Consider the following 15100-nt stretch of genomic DNA (forward strand, 5'->3'; position numbering starts at 1 on the left):
ACTCAACTTCTCTATAAACAATACTAAGAGAAATGCATGCAAAACAAATGATAAGCGTAAAACACGTTTGAGATTGCCTTGCACATTCATCCTGAATAGCTGCATGAAATCTTTTAATCACATTGTTAAATCCACAGCATGCTTTTTATTTTTTTGGTAGTCTAATTCCATGGAAATATGTCTTTGATATTCCAGACTGGAGCAGTGAAATCAGAGCATGCGCTCGAAATAGACAATGCTTAAAGTAATGCATGCAAAAAATGGTAAATAAAGCACTGTACTACTACTGTGTAAGTAAAACATTGTGAAAAGAAAACAAAGAACATGTTCCAAATGTTTTGCATTCCATGTGCACATAATAATACATAATATCAAATCTTTCATGTACTTTATTCCACACATTTTACAGAAATGGAAGATTATGATGTTGCTGGCAAATAACTGCACTATGATTCTTTTGTAGAGGCATAGACCACGGTACTAGCTGTATTTGGAATGATTTCTAGTATCATGCCCAAAGTTTCTCATTTCTATACTACTATGTTGTTTCTCAGCCATCAGAGTACTGATGTAAACCCAGACTCAAGGATAACAGCACTCACAAAGCCACAGCCATACAATTTCTAACATTGTAGATGAGTCTGTAGTACAAGACAAACATACCCGGACAAGAAGCACAACATCATCTTAAAAAAAAAAAAATTAATTTGACAACCACATAGGGATTCTTCTTGAAACACTTAATCTGTATTTAGGCAGAGTTCACCCTGACTTTAATAGGAGATTTACTGCAAAAGAATAATGCAGCAAATTACAACAGCATAAACTTGGAGTTCTTTTTAAACCACACTGACTTTACTGCTTTAGTTCTTTACAGTGACGTTTTCCGTTTTGCTACAGAAGAGACACACACTGAAAAATGTAGCAGAAGACTGCTAGCAAGCTTTCACTATTTAGAATACCGCTATTACTTTGCTAAACTAAAATGAAAATTTGCACCAACTAAAATGAAGATTGCTGTGGGTATCACACTTGAAAATGATATTTCTCCTTGCAGTAACAGAAATGGGAGCCTTCCTTACTTATCTGTCTGATCATCTACCCACTTGCTTGTTGCCCAGCAACTACCATCAAGGAACTACAGTTCTTAGACATCCTCATTTTAATCTTGAAAAAGCAGATTCAAATTACTATGTGAGTAATCTCTTCCTGGTGTGATATTATACATTTCAATTTACATAGCTGCAGAAAGGAAGCCAAGTGACTGGAGAATCCAGTACTTTCACTCTGTGACATGTTCATTTTCCCTGCCCTCATTTACTGACCAACTACTTAAATATTGTTAGGTACTTTGTAATATATGAGCCATAGCAAAAGAAGTAAACATCCATCACTTACGTTCTTGAATCATCCCACAGCACACAGTAGGGATTCAATGTACCCTAAGAAGAAAACAAACAAACCCATTAGTTACTGGTATACAAAAAAATATGTCATGCTAGCCCTAAATATTTAGTTCGGTCTCTTCCTACAAGACCACCCTTATACTCTGACAAATTGATGCCACTGAAATAGCAAAAGCTTAAGGTTAATTCTTATGGAGTATTTAAAACGCACTTGAACCTCAAAGCAGAGCATTTGCTATATTCTCTCACTTAGGTAAGGTAAGCATAAAGTTGTCTATTTGGTATATCCTAACAGAATTGAAATATGAGATAAAAGTTAATCTGTTAAGAGACTTGACTGAACATTTCTGGGTGTGTTCAGAAGCAGAACTGTAGGCCCTTCGGGAACTTGGATGTCAAAACCAGTAATGCCGTTAAAATTTTAAGCATATGTTGGCCAAAATATCTGGAGACTGGGATTTCAGATGATTGCACATTCAATACCCAAGTCCTTTTGTCAATTAGGTCCTAAATCAGCAGAGTTCTTTGCTCAAAATGATTTCTCTCTTGAGCTTTACAATCCCATCTCAACCTCTTTGAAGCCAGTGGAAGATTTCTGATTTGATTTAAAACAGGACAGGAATCTAGCTTTACTACACATCATTAAAGTGTGGGTAATGTTTTGGGAAATTGAAATGTCTTTCTTATTACTCATATTTATTTTTCTGCCTAGGAAGAACTGAGACAAAATTAAAATTCAAGTTTTGTCCCTAATCTTGTAAAGCTTCCTTTATCAAAACTCAGGTTGACTTAGAAGTACTTAACTGGCTAAAAACTGCAAAATTGTATTCCTGTTCATCAGAAACATTGGATATTCCCAGAAGTCAGAACTTTATAAATATATTCGATCTAAAATACAGAATTAAAATATTTTTTTTTAACCAAACTGCAAGTGAATTGAAGAAACAGGTGGAATACACTATTTTCTTATGTCAATATTAGTGTCGTTCTCTCAGGAACAGTGTTGGTGCAGTAGATATAAATATAGTTTCATATAGACAAAACATGCCTTGATATTTCATTCTGAAAATGTTTTATTTATGGAAAAAACATGGCAACCTGTGAAGTAAAAATATATTCAATATTTAAATTCTTCCATCCACCTCTTTGTCAAAGATAAAAAAGTTCCTTCTGAAGATGCTTGTGAGATAGGCATTTAGGGAAATTTTGATATTCTACTTCAGTGTTTTGCTGACTGCATTGAATTTTATGAGTAGAGTATAAATATTTAAAACCAACATATACTTATGGCACCTGATATTAACACAACACTATACAAACATAAATAAAGGATGTTACATTCCCTGAAGTATTTATAATATAAAGAAGAGGACGGGGAAGAGGGCACAGGACAAAGCACAGGATAACAGGCCCATTGAGATTCAGAGACCAGGTCCTGCATCATTAGCCAAAAGCTTTCAGATACATTCATAGAAGAGGATAGTGAAGAGTAAGAATTAAGAACAATGGAATGACGGTGCAGAATTAACCTGGTTTTAAAATTTCTTTTTATAAAGAGTATTAATTTGTATCCTAAGACTGGGTGAAGAAATTCTACTTGCAATCTGATATAACTATATGCATATTAAAAAAGTACTCCTATAGCTGAATTGTAATAAAGACATTGCATATCTGAGACCTGTCTTTTCTAGCAGAAGTTACCATACAGTTTATACTTGCTATTCCCACAGTGCAAGTAGAAAGAATACAAAAACACTTTCAGAAAAAATGTCCATTATAAAAAAATCTATAAAATAGAGGGAAATAAAAGCCTTTGCAGAAAGCTGAAACACAATAAAACTGCTGCTGTCAGATCAGATGCTTCACTCTCTTTGAAATGCATTCAAATAAAAAAAAAGAGTATGTTTGTCCATTGCAGTTACTAATGAGAGATTAAGCTGAAACATGGAAAGCAAGATAAATAATACTTCTGTTCCTTAAGAAGGTCTTGTGTGATGGTTTGCTCTGCCAGGCATGGCAGCTCACAGGGGCACAGTAGCCTTTCAGAACTTCATCTTGTGATACCCTGATCAAACACCCTTCGAGCACTGCAAGGACCACAAGAAGCCTATCGTCTCGATTTCTTCTTCATCCTTAACCTGTTGTTCCCTTTTTTACAGTCTTTCTGAGTCTCCCCTCCTGCAATATCTCCTCACACTGCTGTTGTTGAGCTACCTCCAACAACCATCGCTCTCTGCGAGGGCAGCAATTTTTCATCGCAGCTCTTGCCAGTTAATTACTTAGCTGCAGCTAAGGAAGCAGTTACTGTGTCCATTAATGTTTACGACTGTTGCAGTACTGATTTATAGACTACAGTACAGTAAAGGACTTGGATATATCAAAACTAGATATATATGTGTGAGTGTGCATGTGTATGTATCTTTGCCTGGGATATAAAACTGAACTTTCGAGATGTGATTGGCAACTTTGACAGCTATGCAGCACAATGCCAATTGTGTTTTGTAGCCAGGATTTTCAGCCTCATTGAAAGTTTGATGTCCTATGCTACTGCTGGCTTGTTACTTTAGTGTCCCTGGAGTAAACTTCTGTGCTGTCAGAAGGTGAGAGTTCATATTCTCTTGGGAGCAAATAGAATTTTGTTGGAGTTGTGCAGTTTTTAAAAGATGACTTCCGTGTCTCTTTAATCAAACCAGTAGAAAAATGTGATGACATTCATCAACATGTTCACAGTGCATAAGACCAAATGTGTTCTCTAAATAATGCATTGCAACCCACATTCTCACTGTGGTCATCTATTACATTTTAATTTATCTGCAAATCCAAATGCCATGCTATATTCCAAACAGCACATGTAATTGTGATTTACACTTCGTCCACAAAATAATCCTCTGGTTTTATTAATAAACTGGCTAATTTTAATATAAAAAGAAATGATTATAAATTTTGGATAAATGAATATTTTAAGGCTAATTTGAGTTAAACATTTTAATTTATTAAATGATCACATTTGCCTATCATTTTTCATAATCTCTTATCTACCTTATTTACTCAGTGAATGGGTAGATTAAAGAACAAAAGTGTGGGTATACTCCCATATATCAGTAGGCATGCTCCAGAGGTTGCTTGAAAATTAGTCATTAAATCAATTTGGAAACAAACTGTTCAGAATAATGAACAGCATTTCAAGAGCAAAAGTTTGCAAAGAGCAAATATAACAACAAGAAGAACCATTTCAAAAATCAGATGAAAGAGAATGTCTGTTTTTTATTTTCTGTTTAATAATTAATCTATTTAATTGACATCATGATTAATCTGTGATTCATTAATATATAACGTTCAAACACTGAAGATACATTAATACCAGTTTTATCTTTCTATATGTGACATATAAAGCTTATTCTATCATTATAAATTACAATCAAATAAATTATTGTTTTCTGATGAGAAAATGGTAGCAAAAATGATTAGAATTAGATTCAGTCTGAAGGAAAGAAACACCCAAATGTACAAAATAATATTTCTATACATCTACAGCTCTTTAAACCAAAGTCCCATTATGGACTTTTAACATTTAAAGATATTAAAACTGTAAAACTGATTTCCATTTCCAGACCTTCTAGAGAATATTTTGTCATTGTATCTGTCCATCTAACACTTAACTATTAAGGTGGATTGAGATCCTGTATAAATGTACTAGGTATGTACAGCAACTTTAAGAACTGGAAATTTGTTCCAAGCATTTGATACTTCTCCAGATTAAATTATACGGCAAAAACTGAGCCAAAGGAGAAAAAATATATGTGTCTTTTTGCCTTTTCAAGACATGAGATAATGCAATATTCATTAATATTCTGTTACTGAAAGGTTGACAAAGCAAGGTGACAATCAGTGTCTCTAATTTGACCTTTTGTAACATTGAAGTTTCATTTCATTTCCAAGATTTTGAAACTCGGCAAAAACTTGCTCCAGATATTGCATTCAAAGGTGGGGTTTTTTCCCCCCTGATATATAGGATTAATTTGTGGTCTACTTCAGCAAATACTCTGTTACATTTTTTGTGAAATCTCTGACAGGAACTAAAGTTATGTTAAAACCTGGTATTTATACTTTTTTTTAATATATATGTTGTAACTTGGGTTAGAAAACAAAACAAAAAAACAGATCTACCCACCCTAAAACATCTTAAAATTAAATAGAAACAGAGAAACATAAACGAAAATTTTGACAATTCTTCATCAATAAACTTCTAAACTTACTGAAAGGTAAGGAGTCAGCTCAGTTTATGTTCCTCTGTTCTTTTCTTTTTTTCCTGCTTGACATGGCAGCAAATTTTACTGAGATTTTCTTTGTATTATCAGTTTTTGTGGGAATTGAATGACAACTGATGGCAAAATAGTTTCTTCTAACCTTGAGTAAAATGTAAATCAAAGATCTAGAGCTCGAAGAGTTTTCTTCATACTTTTGCCCAGAGACACTAATCCACTAATCACTACTCCAACTTTGCTACTGACTGGTATCTTTGGAACTCCTCCAGGTGAATTGTGCCTATATGATCCCTTCAGCAACTGTTTATAACAGAAAATCACAGCTTTAAAGTCTTTTGCATAACAATACTGTTTACTAAAGCTCTAGTAACTATGTCTTTTCTAATTGTCTATTTTTATAAGTATTTAAATTCTAACTCTTAGTAACATAAAAATGTTTATATACCATGCCTTCACATAAATTACTCCCGTGCTTGTTATTTAACGTTATTTCCTCGATATCATACACAACAAAAATTTCCCACAAAAGACAGTTTATTCTCCCTGTGGCTGATGCAAGATTGCTGACAGCAGAAAGAAAAACTGTCAATATTTTTTATATAGTTAGACATAAAATCACTTTGTTTTTCAGAACTGAAGCATTTTAATGTGAGATTAAAGGCTGAAAAGTACAGTATTAAAAATAATTGCACAAAAAATCTCAAACACTTATAAGAATTTTAAGTTAAATTGAAAGCAGAGCATTTTTTTCAGTGTCTGCTACAACAGGTTAGGTAAAATCTGGCTTTTGAGTATAAAATAATGACAGAAAAGAAGAAAAAGCCCAAAGAACAACGCAGCTCTATGACCTATGCGGGGAGCAAAAGGTTAAGCATTCAGCACAATACTACATTTTCAATTGCATCCATCAAAGCAGTTAATGGAGAGTTTTTGGTAGAAATTGCCATTTAAATGAAAACCTCAAAACTCACGGAACCAGAATTAATTTTGTTTTGCATATTCACATGCATGAAACAAGTACACATTCCCTTCAAAGTATGTTAGACTGTTTCTGGGTTCAAGTTTTAGCAGTTAAACTGGGTTTTGTTACCTGGTATTTAAAACAAATTTTCCTCATATGATCTGATAAATGTTCTTGGAAGGGTGTATAAACTATCCTTTTACTTACATTAGACAGATGGGCCAGTTCTATCTCGAGGAAAGAATCTGTAGTTTTGGGTTCAGGTCGTATAGTAACAACGATGATTTTTGAATTAACAACTGTAAAATTCCTGGGGAAAAAGAAAAGTAAAAATTAAAGATTTAACTTAGTATGAGGTTAAATGAGGCTTCTGATATTACATTTAAAGAAGTATCTCATGGGTGTTTTCCGTGACTTTAGTTGACAAAACATCAGGGAGAAATTGTGTACCCGACACATTAAAGACTGCAGAGCAATAATGGTGACAGAACTGCCACTCCTTAAACTACGGCTCACTAATTAGAAGGGTTTATTGATGACACAAACATTCTGTCAATGTTTGAATGCATACCATTTGCTTCTCTCAACACAGAGCCACTAGCTATGTCCTGTAAGAGAGTCATTTTTCTTTCAAAGTGCTGTGTTGGACTTTTTTCTGACTGTTAACTGTAAAATTGTGAAGATGGATGAGTGCAATGGGAGACTGTAGAGTTCTGTTGATTCTGTGCTCACGAAAAAAACTACCTTGTTTCCAATTTTTGAAAAACCACTGCATTTGGTATATGAGTTCTTTCACTTCTAAATACTTTTAAAAATATAATCCATAGTTGTGCCCTGACTGAAATCCCACCAAAGCCAATCAATTTTTTCTCATATATGTGAGATTAGATTTGGTCTTATGTTATTGTATCAGGTTAGTCAAAATAATAATCTGTTAATTTCTTTAATTCATCATCGACCTCTCTTTAAATGTAAAACATGGATCATTATGTTTTGTAGCTACCTTTCTAGGACAACCCTAGTATTGCCAAGGTTATGCTAATACAGGCATAAAGACATATTGACATGATGTTCATGTCTGACATCCTTGCTTCTTATGGCCCTGTCAGGCTTAGAACAACTATCAGCTATCAGCCTGACTGTTTCTGATGAACGTTACGGTATTTGCTTCATATGTAATGATGCTTTTGGCACCTTCTGTTGAGCGCACATAAACAAACATAAAACCTCACAGAAAGACATATTCACAAGTAGACATTATCAAAGAAGAAACTAGGCAGTTTAGATGTATAAATATTCTTTTGTTGCTGTTCTTTAATTGCTTATTTTCTCTAGGGAAATGGTATTTAGGAGAGGATTCCATTTTGCTGGATCATTGAAACAGGAATTGTCATGGCTACAGTAACAGAAACTCAACTCAGTGGGCACTTTACTCAGCTTAAGGGATGAAATTATCCTTCTGGGGCAAGGTATGAATTCTGGTCCAATTTTGCTCAGGCTAATCATATAATGGAAATGTAACGGAAGTGGCTTTCTATTTTACTTAGTTCCTATTTCTTCCCTTTGGTTGCACTTTAAAGTCTCACACTATTGACGAAAACCTATCTGTCTTTCAGACTAACATTTAATGTTCAACAAACTTTCAGTGTGTTCTGAAGAGGGGGAGTAATGACAGTACCTTACTGTACACACAGTAGCTGAATATATATAAATGTTCCCAAGCAACGCATAATTAAAAAAAAAATATTAAGAAGCCTACAAATAAGTATAAAACTGTTTTCTCTAACAGATCATGACAGGTGAAGATAGATCTTACTTGCTATTAAAAGATTTTGTCCATTTTGGAAATTCACGTAAGCTAATGTAAATACTGATAGATCAGTTCTTGATCACAATCAGTCTTTGTGATTGAGAAATGTTTCCTTGCTGTATCTAATTTTGGTACCATTCTGATGGTTCTAGAGTGAGATTCAAAAGAGCACTTAAGTTGCCTAGACTGTAACCTCGGTACATCTAATTTACTGTGGTCTCATTAAAACCCTACCAATCCACTTACATTCTCAAAAGCCCCTAGCAGACTGTTTCACCAGAAAATAAATGTAACTGGCTATATCTCTGTGAAATGAAATCTGCATCACTCGTTGCTGTCCTGTCTGGGCTGAATGCCTAGTTGAGTAGCTCGTATTTAACTGTTTAGATAGTCCCTGGAAGAATGCAATGTTGCACATATATTCTGAACTCACACAAAAGTTTAAGATGCCACTGTATTAAAGCTCAAAGTATTGTAGTCACAAGAATTTCCATGAAAACCACTGGTGCAGTGCCGTCGATATCTTTGTTGAAGATAAATTTTGAAACAACAGCATAGTGCTGAAAACATTTATTCAGGAATTTAAGTAACCAGCTTTTACAAAACATCCCAGGAGGTGGAATATGTGGGTTTCAGTCCCTCTTATAATGGGAATGACCTATCTCACACTTCCTGGGCAAGTGCATTATTTTATAGCTTTTTTATGATAGGCGGAGGCTAACTTCACCATTACCTCTTTCTCCATCAGAAAAAAACTAAAATTAATGAGAAATGAACTTATACAGGATGGTGCTCTGCTGACTGTCCAGAAAAATACACATCAGGGTTAAATTTTGAAATCAATTACTCAAAAAATACATCAAATTCCTTGGGAACTATGGTTAAATAAATCCTTGAAGATTCAAGACAACAAAGTTCATTTGAGTAAAGGCTCAGAAAGAACTTCCAGAGCTGCGGTCCTAGTGTTTTTTTTGATCTGAATTAATAACAATATTAATAAAATAATGTTATTTTACTAAGTTCTTTTTCTATCTGGCTATATATTTTGAGGGTATTCTTTTATATAAAGGTATACGTATTGATCCTATGTGATGAAATTCAGGTTTTCTTTTCTAAAAAGAATGACTGTTGCTCAAGAAAAATGAAATTATGAATAAGGCATGTTGCTATGTCAGGACAGAATAAAAGAAGTTATAGTTCAATGTGTAGATATTGTATACATTACAGAAAAATTGTGAATGCTATAGTAGTAATGCTATGCAGTACTGTCTGACGTACTGCATCCTCAGTCAAACAAAGCTGACTTAAGGAAGTCTAAGGGCCTCTCTGGCTGTACAGCACCCCAAAGAGAGGGTTAGGAATGATGTTTCACATGGGGAAAGAGAACATTTCAGTGCAGGAAATTAGAGCAGGAAAAGTATGGTTGTTTAAGCGATGGGAAAAAAAGCTTGCTACAGCAAATTCATTGATTCTTTATTTGTTCTTATTTGTTAAAGGAAAAGTTAAAAACTATATTCAGTATGGCAATATGCAATGTATTCCTTCAGAGTGCCCACGAGAGGAATTATATATAATAGCTTTTAGATGAGTATTATACTGAGAATCAATTTTCTGTGAACCTAACAATAATGTAAACGTGCTCAGGGATGCAAGAGCTATGGAAATAATATTCAGTCTATAGTGCTGAAAATATTCAATATTTCAATATATGATTTTTAAAAATCCATATGACATTACAAGAACAGTGCAACACAGCAAAGTATCTTAGGAAATAGATTCAGATGAAGTTTATTTATTTGTGCATGGAAAAAAAATAATTATTCCATTTTATAAGGAAGAACACAGCAAAGTATCTTAGGAAATAGATTCAGATGAAGTTTATTTATTTGTGCATGGAAAAAAAATAATTATTCCATTTTATAAGGAAGAATAAAGTACTTTTCTTTTCCCTAACGTCTTGTTTAAACAGTTCTGGCAAAATTCTCTGAATAAAATACGTGTACCACTAGGATTAAACACATTGTCCAAAAAGTTCCATATTAATGTAATTGCCAAGTTCTCATCTCAAACTGTGTTTACAAGACTTCCTTTTAATAGACTCTATGCCAGTAAAAACAAGAAAAATCAAGCCCATATGGTAAAATGCAGTTAGTTCTGGAGTTTGTGTAATATATTGTATAGACCGTCATGGATAATGAAATCTTCATTTTACTCACAGAACACCTGTGATGTTCCAGATGGGGATTCTGTGGTTAGGTGCTTCAAAAGATTTTCCCTAAAGATATACTGAGATATTATTTATTTATTTGTTTGTTTATTTTAAACAAAGCAGCTCCTTGTGTTGATGCAAAAGCTTGCATACGTTATAGTACTGATATTAAGGAATGCAACTGAGGGACTAGGGGTTGTTTAGTCTGAAGAAAAGGAGGCTGAGGGGAGACCTTATCGCTCTCTACAACTGCCTGAAAAGAGATTTGTAGAGAGGGGGGCGTTGGTCTCTTCTCACAAGTTACAACCAACAGGACAAGAGGAAATAGCATCAAGTTGCGCCAGGAGAGGTTTAGGTTAGACATTAGGAAAAACTTCTACACTGAAAGGGTTGTCAAAGACTGGAACAGGCTGCCCAGGGAAGTGGTTGAATTGCCATCCTTGGATGTATTTAAAAGCCATCTAGATATGGTGCTCAGGGACATGGTTCAGACGTGGGGCCATTAGAGTTAGACAACTGTTGGACTTGATGATCTTAACGGTCTTTTCCAGCCATAACGATTCTATGATTCTATAACACTTATTACAGTTAAATAAGATTAGTATCAACAGTAATTAATATAAACCCAAGTAAGATGATAGTTTTTCATTGCAAAATGTGAGCAAACAAAATAAACCTTTTCCAAATGCAGTGGGATGTATGGAAACCTTCACTTCATTCATGTACCTGAACAAGTGTAAAATGATAAACCACCCCATAATAAAGATTCCTTTAAAACCTGCATTGTAGTTCTAATTTTTTGCAGAGTATAATAACTCAACAAATTCAGCACTAACCACAGTTGCAGCTTTTTTCCCATTCAGAATTCCATCTGAATGAACATTATAATGGTTTGAATGCATCAAAATGCATAAAATAGTATTTAATAACTTTAAATAAATAGACAGTGGGATCGAGTGCACGCTCAGCAAGTTTGCAGATGACACCAAGCTCAGTGGTGCAGTTGATATGCTAGAGGGAAGGGATTCCATCCAGAGGGACCTGAACAGGTATGAGGAGTGAGCCCGTGTCAACCTCAAAAAGTTCAACATGGCCAAGTGCAAGGTCCTGGACCTGGGGTGAAGCAATCGCCAATATCAATACAGACTGGGGGATGAAGCGATTGAGAGCAGCCCTGCTGAGAAGGACTTGGGGGTACTAGTGGATGAAAAACTGGACATGAGCCAGCAATGTGTGCTTGCTGCTCAGAGAGCCAACCATATCCTGGGCCGCGTCAAAAAAAAACATGGCCAGCAGGTCAAGGGAGGCAATTCTCCCTCTCTACTCTGCTCTTGTGAGACCCCACTTGGAGTACTGCATCCAGTTGCGGGGTCGACCTGTTAGAGCAGGTCCAGAGGAGAGCCATGAAGATCATCAGAGGGCTGGAACACCTGAGAGAGCTAGGATTGTTCACCTGGAGAAGAGAAGGCTTCAGGGAGACCTTATTGCAGGCTTTTAATACTTAAAGGGGGCTCATAATAGAGACGGAGACTTTTTACCAAGGCCTGCTGTGACAGGACAAGGTACATTGGTGTTAAACAGAAGGAAGGTAGATGGGACCTAGGGAAGAAATTCTTTACAATGAGGGTGATGAGACATTGGAACAGTTTGCCCAGGTAAGCTGTGAATGTCCCATCGTTGGAAGTGTTCAAGGTCAGCTTGGATGGGGCTTTCAGCAACCTGATCTAGTTGAGGATGTCCCAGCCCATGGCAGGGGGGGCGGACTAGATAGCCTTTGAAAGTCCCTTCCAACCCAAACTGATCAATGATTCTATGATTCTATGAAAACAGTTTGAAATTGTGCCACCTTTGAGGTGCTGTTTTAAGGTCATGAGATCAAATTTTGAATATGACTGCCATGGGCAAAGAAATCCAGTATGATACACTTCCCAATGAGGTAAGAGATGTAAGCTGTAAAAGTTTCAGTATAACTTCATTATAAATATTAAAGAAGTGCAGGGAAGTACTGAGGTGCTATACTCTGAACAAAGAAGAGACTAGAGGTACCTGAGAATATATGTTATATTTTTATATCACAGATTAATAAGGACTTTTATTCCCTATTCACATACATGAGAGAAAGTAATAGTGCTCATTTCCTTTTCTTGGGCAGCTGAGAATGGGAATCAAATAATACTGAACATATTCAGAGGCAAAGTGGGATATCTTTGTATTTGAATTTCTAAAGATTTCATTTATGAATAGATATACATAGATTATTGGACCATTTTGCTTTAGAAGCTCACAAAACCTCCCTATGAACTGAATTGTACAGAGCAGTGGTCAAATTTGGTATGTAAATCAGTAACCAGCTGAAAGTAGAACAGATAAAAGCAAACATTTAGGAACTGAGATGCACTTTCTCACAGTCCATAGTACTTAAGTTACTATACTTTTATGTCCCTATTCTGCCCCTATTCCTGCTACTTGGGATGTTATTGATTCTAGCAAAAATCTAGTAAGGCCTATAAAGTTCTCTTTTCTAATGGATGAAATAAAAGCCCTGAAAGGCTTTTCATATAAGCAAATATACAGTATTCAAGGTTCATACTTGTTTTTTGTAAATCAAAACTATTGACCTATAAGAGCTGAAAAGGCATGATCATAGATTGTGGTTTACAATATAAAGGTCTGAAAGGTACATGGACACCTCAATGCCGTTCTAGGACTGGCACATTGTCTCTAAGGTCTGCCAAAAAGGGCTAACTATAATAGCCATTTGGCTCTGTCTCTTTGAATATGGGAGAAGAGAAGAAAAAATATCTCTCACAAACATCTCTTCCTGGCTAATTTCAGGAACTGGCACAACAAATGGAACTGCTTAGTGACGTTTCAGGAATGGATGGGCTGTCACTTATACCATGCCTTAAGCGTAGACGGCTCTCACCAGCATTCCCCAGGCTTCCAGGTGCCCTGTCAGGACATCACTCTTTGAATTGCACTCTGCCTCAGAGAGATTTCTGTCCTCAGCATTGCAGCTACTCACTGCACAGTGCATTGCTACTTTACTGGCAAGTGTTTGTTTGTTTGTTTGTTTTTTTCTTAGAACTGAGTCTTTTTTGTTTTCAAATGGATTTGGGCAAAAACCTGTCGTTTTTCCATCCTTTGTCTCAAATCCTGAAGTTTTGGTTAAATAGACTAGGGAAAGGTGATCTGGTGTCTTCCTAATTACTATCCTTTCTAATTATAAAAAATTCATTAGCAACTATTGTGATACAATCTGCACCCGTTCCTTTTACCATAAAAGGACATTAGTAGTCCAAGGGTGCACAGTATCATGTGAAATAAGGTAAGTATTAATGGACCATGAAATTATCTTAACCAGTAATTTGAGAAGGAAGGGGTGAATTGTTTATTTCCAAATTGTCTGTTATCAAGCACAGAAAGGAAAAAGTGAAACAAGAGACCCTTCTATTTCTTTATGTGTATGGCCATTGCAACCGACATACCACAGCTGTTCAGGCACATGCATGTCTTGTTTCTAAAATGGACCCTCTCTATAGCTCTGCTGTTCCTTTTGAATACAACTTGCACTGAAAAAGTACTTGGAAAACTATTACTAAAGACCTCTGTAAAGGTACAGCAGACAGCCTTAGCTCATCAGGTTATGATGTCATTACTAGATCCCTTATACTAACTGGACAAACAGTAGTTTGAGGCGCAAGTGGCCTGAACCATTAAAGTACATCAGTGTGCATACTTCTAATTGAACATTTATGTAATTAAGCTTAATGTAGAGTACATAAAATATAACTTAAGCCAATTTGATGAAAAGGCTATTTCCATCATAAAAATGACTAAGCATGAAGGAAAGACAAATATACACATATCTATTTTAAATTACAGGAAAAAAAATCCAGCAATACCAATATGCAAACAGTCTTGGTTGTCTGCATTTATCCTGACACATACTGTAGTTATGATCCCGAAACAGTCCAATTCATATTGCATTTATGAAATTTCTTACCTCAAAGTGGGCAAAATGAGTTCTAAATTTTTGTATAGCACTGCTCCAAGTACAAATACAGTTGATTCATCTAGTTCTGAAAGAGTAAGGGAAAAAAATATTTTTAAACTCTCCTTCTGAAGCCTTCATCAGCATAAAAAACTGTAAATACCATTTATCTTTCTAGTAGAAATTTTATTTTAAATAAACCATCATAATTTTGAATTATATCCTGGCAGTCTGTCATAAAGATGTAGCACTGCCAGGAATATATCAAAACACCACTTAAAATCACATTTTCAAAAAATCCATTGTTGTTTACTGACATCCATGCTAGTTCATTTACCTTTATAATTAAGTATCCTGAAAGACCGTCTTTAGAGTTTAATGCCTCGCAAGTAAATTCTCTAATGTCAGAGATCTGCACCACAACAGTATTTTTAAATTGTATCTGAAGCCAGGGT

The 15100-nt window shown here is 35.3% G+C and overlaps 1 protein-coding gene across 1 annotated transcript in view; it reads right to left on the reverse strand.

Annotated features, from left to right (window-relative positions):
- Positions 1–1398: 1398 nt before the first annotated feature.
- The window catches only part of LOC104285729 (brain-specific angiogenesis inhibitor 3), a gene marked incomplete at its 3' end in the record, with an annotated part of 285461 nt that continues 271759 nt past the window's right edge, over positions 1399–15100 (reverse strand). Inside the window, exons 14-16 of the mRNA XM_009884216.1 lie at positions 14658–14733; positions 6840–6942; positions 1399–1442 (exon numbers count right to left, since the gene is read on the reverse strand). Of these exons, the coding sequence (XP_009882518.1) occupies positions 1399–1442; positions 6840–6942; positions 14658–14733 (223 nt within the window). The remainder of the gene's footprint in view (positions 1443–6839; positions 6943–14657; positions 14734–15100) is intronic.

The sequence above is a fragment of the Charadrius vociferus genome, unplaced genomic scaffold (assembly GCF_000708025.1).
Source record: "Charadrius vociferus isolate BGI_N301 unplaced genomic scaffold, ASM70802v2 scaffold25, whole genome shotgun sequence".
Lineage (NCBI taxonomy): Eukaryota > Metazoa > Chordata > Aves > Charadriiformes > Charadriidae > Charadrius > Charadrius vociferus.